The 7696-nt window shown below is 35.8% G+C and overlaps 1 protein-coding gene across 1 annotated transcript in view; it reads left to right on the top strand.

Annotated features, from left to right (window-relative positions):
* Positions 1-6225, top strand: part of IFT74 (intraflagellar transport 74 homolog (Chlamydomonas)) — an 82692-nt gene extending 76467 nt beyond the window's left edge. Inside the window, exons 18-19 of the mRNA XM_006863010.1 lie at positions 3751-3811; positions 6107-6225. Of these exons, the coding sequence (XP_006863072.1) occupies positions 3751-3811; positions 6107-6225 (180 nt within the window). The remainder of the gene's footprint in view (positions 1-3750; positions 3812-6106) is intronic.
* Positions 6226-7696: the final 1471 nt, after the last annotated feature.

Here is a 7696-nt window from a genome sequence, read left to right on the forward strand (position 1 = left end):
GTGGCCTTAGCAACAACAACAGTAGATGTATTAGCAATCATGTTGTTATTAGATTCTGTCAAGTTGGTTCTGACTCATAGCCACCCTTTGAACAACAGAATGAAACACTGCCCTGGCCTGTGCCTTCCTCACAATTGTTTGTTTGACCCCATTGTTGCTGCCACTGTGTCAATCCATCCTGTTTGGGGTCTTCATCTTTTTTGCTGACCTTCCACTTTACCAAGCATGATGTCCTTCTCCACGTACTGGTCCCTCCTCACAATATTTCCAAAATAAGGAAGATGAAGTCTCACCATCCTCACTTCTAAGGAGTATTCTGGTTGTGCTTATTCAAAGACAGATTTGTTAGTTCTTCTGGAAGTCTGTCCATTGTTGTTGTTGTTAAGTGCCATCAAGTTCGTTCTGACTCATAGTGACCCTCTATAGGGTTTCCAAGAAGTGGCAGGTGCATTTGATCCACTGACCTTATTATGATTCAAATCGACCTTGCAGTCCAGTGCTTTATCCCACAGTGCCACACCAGTCCATAGAAATTACCAATTAGCTGTGTTGGGTCTTGGTGTGGCACAGTAGGATAAGCACTGGACTGCTAACAGCAAGGTCAGTGGTTCAAATACATTAGCTACTCTTCAGAAACCCTAAACAGGGTTGCTGTAAATCGGAACTGATTTGATAGAACTTAACAACAACAATTTCAATGCACAGTGACCCTGTATAGAGTTTGCAAGGAGTGGCTGTTGGGTTTGAACCATCGACCTTGTAGCTAGCAGTTCAGTGCTTATCTTGCAGTGCCATACTAGGACCTGTGTAATATTCTATTACATGAATATAGTATGATTTACTTAGCTAATTCCCTAACATAGGATCTTTGGTTACTTCTAGTTTTAAAACTGTTCACATAATGCTTTAAAGAGCAGTCGTATCCTTGAACTTCTTGAGTCACATCGCTGATTATTTATACAAGATGCCCATACATAATGCCCATAGTCCACTTCTCATCTCTTTCATCCCACTGGTAATTACCTGAACAATGTTGGAGGTTATTCTAGATTGTAAATGCTGTAAGAATATTTTATACACACTAAATGTATTAGAAGTTTATTTCTATTTTTTGTAGAAATGGGATCATATTATATGTGTTATATTAGAATTAGATAGGAAATTTAGCCCTGGAAATGAGGAAGCCTCACTTATATAATTGAGCCTTTGATAATTTTAGAATAAATCTTCTGTTTGTGGCATTAGGCTTCCAGATTTCAAGGATAGATTCTCATCATGTCCCATTCTTCTTTTCAAGTTCTTTTACTAATAAGATCATGGTAGAAAAAAAGAATGTCATTTGATTTCCCACCAACTGGGAATAACCAGCATTAACATACTATTGTATATCCTGGTAGAGTTTTGTCTCTTTTGAATTATACATGCATATTAATAATATTGTTTTTATTTTTAAAATGGTATCATAATACAGTCTTTAGCCATTTATTTTCTTAGTTATTTTCAGTCACTTTGCTTTTTCAATGACATTTTTATGACAACAGCTATTCCATTAGGTGGTTATAATATTTTTTAAAAAGCTTACGGTCTTCTGAAAATAGTGGTGGTGGTGTGCTGGGAAGTCGGTTCTGACTCATAGTGACCCTGTTCAGGGTTTATGAGACTGTAAATCTTTATGGGAGCAGAAAACCCCATCTTTCTCCCATGGAACAGCTGTAGTTTCAAACTGCTGACCTTGAAGTTCACAGCCTGACTCATAATCACTATGCTATCAGAGCTCTTTTCTGAAAATAGAAGAGTCTCATAAGTTTTGCCACACTACTAAAAGTTTATAAATCACTAATTTACAAAATTCAAATGACCAGTTATTTTGTCTATTCGTAATGTATAAACCTAAATACAGACTTGTAAGTGACAAGATAATCTTGGACTGTTTAGAGTGGGATGGGTACTGGAGAAGAAATCTAAGAAAAAGTTTGTGAGGTTGTTGCATTAAGTAATTCTTAGAAAGGAGTATTTCAATTTCTTATAGAATATTTGCCCCCCTCTTCCATGAATGATGTTTTCCTCCTTATATCATCTAGTCAGTGGATACTTGTTCATTCCCACATCAGGTGCTAATCATATTCTCAACTCTGTTGATAACAACAAATCCTAATATCAAAGCCACCATTTAAAATCTTCTGTAATGTGTGATCAGATGAAATTCTGATGTCCCTATCTTTTGAAACTGGCTTTTTACATCTGTAAATAATATTGGTCAACACACTGTCTAATAAGGTGTGTTTTTCTTGTTGGGCACTGTTAAGTGGATTCTGCCTCATAACAACCCATGTGACACTGTAGAATTGCACCATAGGGTTTTCTTGGCTGTAGTTTCTATGAAGCAAATTGCCAGGTCTTTCTGTATCAGAGCCAGCCGCTGCAGAGTCAGTTTGGCAACCTTTTGGCTATAGCATTATTCATAGAACTCTTAAGAGATCTGTGGAATTACATAGCCCCCTATTTGAATGTCCTGGTGTGGTGCTGTAGGATAAGCACTGAACTGCTAACTGCAAGGTTGGTGATTCAAACTCACCAGCCACTCATTGGAAACCCTGTACAAGGTCTCTATGAATTGGAACCAACTTGACTGCACATAACAAAAACAACAAATTTTTTTGTGACACAAAGGAAAAAGTCTAATACTTGGACATTGCAAATGATTATTATAGATTTACTGCTAAGTACTGCCTGCCTTTTTGAGTCTTTCTTAACTTTAAGGCCCTACCTGGGGGAGCTAGATCTGATTAAATAGTGTCGTTAACTTACAACAATACAATTCACACAATTATTTCATTACAATTCACGTCTGATATCTAGATTTCTCTCTTTGGAGAAAGCAATGGAATAGATACTACAAAACTGAACTTACGCCTTGAAAATAAGTTGGCATAAGGCTAGTAAGAAACATTAAGGGTACTTCAGTAAGCAGATTTTTAAATGTGAGCACCACTTATTTGAAACGTCCAGGATGAACAACATTATTTGTGTGTTCCATTTTTCAGACGTCCTTTGCCTAGGGAAAAAGCGATGTGCTTCTTAAAAAAGAAAGACTGTAACCCAGAGTTACAAGGTTAATTAAATCAGAAAAACAATTTAATTCTATAACAGTAAAATTGTCTTCTGAGGAAGCAACCATCAATATAATATCCACATTAGCTTCCTGTTGATGCAGAAATTATTGTAACTATGCCAACTTTTTTGCCAGCCCTTTTATAATCTTCACACTGCAGCTCTGTTCTTATCACAGCTTGTAGAATTAGACAGGAAATTTAGCCCTGGAAATAAGGAAGTTTCTCCTATATAGTTGAACCTTTGATAATTTTAGAATATATATTATATTTCTGGCATTAGAGTTCCAGATCTCAAGGAGAGATTCTCATCATGACTCATTTTTCTTTTCAAGTTCTTTTAACAACATCAAAAAAATAATAAATTGTCTTTCATTGGCATGTTTATTGTTATAATTAATATTTTTAAGTTAAAATAGATATATAGAGTAAAATCTATTATAGAATTTAGCATTGTATTTATTGATGTTTATTTGTTTAATTGTTCACAATATGTATGCATGTGTGTACCATGGCTTTATCTTTATAAAAAACAAGAATTTGATAAGATTTAAAGTTGAAGTTTTTTTCTTATCCTCTTAAAAGGAGCATAATTGTTTTGAATTTGGGCACTTGCTAACATTTTTCTTTGTGTTTTTAGCTTACAAATTTGGAGAGGAAGTGGCAACATCATGAACAAAATAACTTTGTGATGAAAGAATGTATCCTTTAAAACTTTGAAAATGAACTTGACTGCATGATTGTTTTTCACAGACGTAAATTCTTTTAAACTGAATTCACCATGTGCATATCAAATGCCTAATATGTACAAAACACTGAGTTAAACTAAGTAGGTATTAATGATAAAGACTTAATTTTACTCTACAGGAGTTAAGAGATATAGACATAAATACAGAAAACCATATACGGAAGTAAGTTACAAAATATTGCTACAAAATAATGGAACTCTTATTAAACAATAATTTAAAATGTGAAGCTATTGTTTCTCGGCATGTCCTCCACCAAGGTTTATACACTTCTGAAACCAATTTTTACATCTCTCTCTAACCCTTTCCTGAATTTTGTGCTCTTCATTTTCACCCCATAAAAACAAAAATAACAGTTTAGGAATACTCAGGTCACACAAATCATGTTCCTTTTCAATGTCCTTTGAGTTTAGGGAATTAAAAGAATTCTGAAGGAGCAAGATCAGGGCTGTGGGGAGAACGGAGTAAGATTTCTCCATGAAACTCTTGCAGGACAGCCCTTGCTACCCTTGAAAAGTGAACAGGTTTATTGTCGTGATGGGAAAAAAGTTCCATGACACAATTTTGCTGACCTTTTTCTCACCAGGAAAATTCTTCAATTTTCAGTTGTCTTAAAAATTCTTTATAATAAGCCACTGTGTTCGTATTTTATCCTTTGAGAAAGTCTACCAAGATTACCCCTTTGCAATTTCCCCAAAGCAGTTAACACAACCGTCTGAACTGAGTTCTCTGCCTTGCTCATCTTTGAGCTGTCCCCAACCTTCCTTAGAACACTTGATCCACCTAAAACCTGTTGTTTTATATGAGGCAGCATTCCGATAAACTTGTCGCAAAGCTTCAGTGATTTGGGAAGATGTCCATCTGATATTTATTTAAAATTTGAAATTAGCATTGACCTCGAAATTATTTTTTCCCCATGGCACAAAAAGTATTCTTTTTAATTGAAGGCATCCTAACATGACTTAGACAAGTGCATTATTTAGAGAACTAGTCTTCAGCCATCTGCTAATTACAGAGAGATGCTTAAACAGGCTTTCTTTACAATAAACCTGTGCACACATGAATTGGAACCCCGACAGCAATACTTTTTGACCCATTCTCATATATGTACCAAAATGCATAATAGTACTCAGAAATGCCAAAAAGGGGTACAAAGTTATAATGCTGCATGATGATACTGCACACAAATTTTGGAATCGGGTCTGATCTAGTTTTAAAAGTTGACTTTTGACTCTTACAAGCTATGGCTTCAAGAAATTTATTTAATCGGCCTCAATTTTATCATCACTAAATTACATACAGGTAATGCTTCTTTCTCAGAATATATATAAACATAGTGCAGTAATGACTATGTTATTGTTAGGCGCTGTCAAGTTGGTTCCTACTTGTAATGACCCTATTCAGGTTTTCTGAGGAGTGGCTGGTGAGTTTGAACCCAGTGGTTGTGGATAACAGTCCAGTGTTTATTTTGGAAGGAAACAACTGCTGAGGAAATGCAATATGAAACTGTAAGAACATTTCTCACAGATTTGTCTCCTGTTCCCTTACCCAATTCAAGGGCATCTCGGGATCATAGGAGACAGCAATTTCTGAGGTAGTGTATTATGGATTTGTAAGGAACACTTCTCCAAAACTTGCTTCTTGTTCCCTTCTTTGACACATTCAGGACATCTCTGCTTGAGATGAGATCTTGATTTAGTGGTAGGGTAGCTTCTCTTTTAGGGTGCTGCTGAATAGCAGTTCTCAGAGGCAGCAGGGGGACCCCAGCTTATCTCTAGAAAAGATGCTTTAGGCACTCTGTTTCCATTGGTGTGCAACTTAGTGTACAAACAGAACACTTACAATCGCAGTATGTGAAAAATCTAGGTTTTGTACAACACCAAAAGGGTGATTTTGAATCAGAATAAAATCTAGAAACTTGCCTGAGTTGCTATGTTTTATTCTGGAAACTGTGATTCTTCTGAACATTAGGTTTTTCTAAAACTAGAATTGGATTGAGTTAGATATAGTGTTAACTATGAAGAAGCCTTTTCACTATGGGTGAGCTTTTTGAAACACATTTTGCTTGTCCTTTCAGATTTTAATTGATGCTTAACCTGTAAAAATAACATGGTGGTGGTTTTAAAAAATAACACTCTCTGTAACATCTTCAGTTTTCATTTTAAAAATACCAATATGATTTGGTTCCTTTCTGAGCTATAGTTAAGGGACTATTTCTATTGGCGATGTTTCCCCTTAACTTGTAATTAGTCATAGCAGCCAAGAGTCAAGAGAGTGATTACCGGCCAATTATGAAGAATGTGAGCAAGCAGATTGCAGAATACAATAAAACCATCGTGGATGCGCTACATAACACTAGTAGAAACTGAGGTGAAATCAGCTACAAGTCTCGACAGAAGCAAAACTTTGTACAAGCCGACCAATAAGCAATAACTTCCCTTTGAAAAGTTATACTAAAAATTTCTGAATGCTGTCATTTTTGTGACCTCTTTGAAGAATGATAGTTAAAATAACATCATAGTTCAATAAATAGTTTACATATTGAAAAGTAACTTCTTTTTAACATTTTGTGTGTGTGTGTGTGTGGGGTTTGATAAACATGTGTTAAGGAAGTAGGAGTTAAAGAAACAAAAGTGACCACAGAGGTCATTGCTTCTGTAGCCCAGTTATGGCCACAAATGAGTTATCTTTTCAGGTGTCAGCGAGGAGGAATACCTGCAGTATAATTCTGATTTAGCACTTACATCAACCAGATCAATTTTTGCTTCTAGAAAAAGATAGTAAGAATATGTACAAGGGAGATGGTTGGCTTTGAGCTTTATTTCTCAATTATGGAATATTTGATGCATTTCAGAGCATATAAAGTCACAGTTAAATATATAACATACTCTTTCCATATCATCCCTAAAGAGTTGCAAATAAAAGCTAATATTTATGCTACTAAAAGATTTTTGTCATATGTCTATACCAGTACAAACATGAGACTTAAAATTACTGATGTGCATATGGTGAGCTGTTTTGAGCTATGGCTCATTCACACTGTGTAGAAAACATTCATTCTCTTGTAATTCTAGGAAGATGTGAGTAGATTAATTTATAAGCATTGGCCAGAACATAGGAAAGGAAAAGTTGGACATCGAAGTGTATAGTATTTATCCAGCAGTGTAGGGAAGAGTGGTGGAGAATCTGAGAGACTCCTAGTAACTAAAGGTGTATTTATTCTCCCTTATGGGACAGGAATGAGTCACCTTGACCAACATAAAATATTCTTTTAAACTTTCTTGTCACAGCATATTCCTTAAATCTCTCTCCCTTTTGCTCTGTTCTCAAGTTCACAAAGTGTCTCTAATCCATATTCCTTAAATGAAGCAGATTAATTTCTTTAAAAATAACAGCAATGACAGAAAAACAGATTTATTGAGACATGATTCATATACATAAAATGTACCTATACATAGTGATTTCTTGAAGTAACTATTTTGCACTGTAAATGATTTGGCATGATTCTGTGTGAGTCTAGGGAGGAGGTGAGCGTTGGCCATGCAAAACTCTGATATGGGTGAAGACCCTGTGCAGTGATACATCCAGTAAGGTTTTTTCCTAAAATATTTTCCTCGCGTTTTGAGTCCCTCAGGTTGGTAACAGGTGTTATACTACCAAAGGACCCATGGTATTGTTATGGAGTATCGAGGACCTTGTGTAGGGTTTTCTAGAATCCGCTGGTGGCTTTGAACCACCAACCTTTCCAGGTAGCAGTCCAGTGCTTACCTGATAGCATCACACCAGGACTCCAAAGGCTCCATTTTTTGTTTTGTTTTTAGCTGCTGTCGAATCAGTTCT

This window comes from Chrysochloris asiatica, unplaced genomic scaffold (assembly GCF_000296735.1).
Source record: "Chrysochloris asiatica unplaced genomic scaffold, ChrAsi1.0 scaffold00053, whole genome shotgun sequence".
NCBI classification, from domain to species: domain Eukaryota; kingdom Metazoa; phylum Chordata; class Mammalia; order Afrosoricida; family Chrysochloridae; genus Chrysochloris; species Chrysochloris asiatica.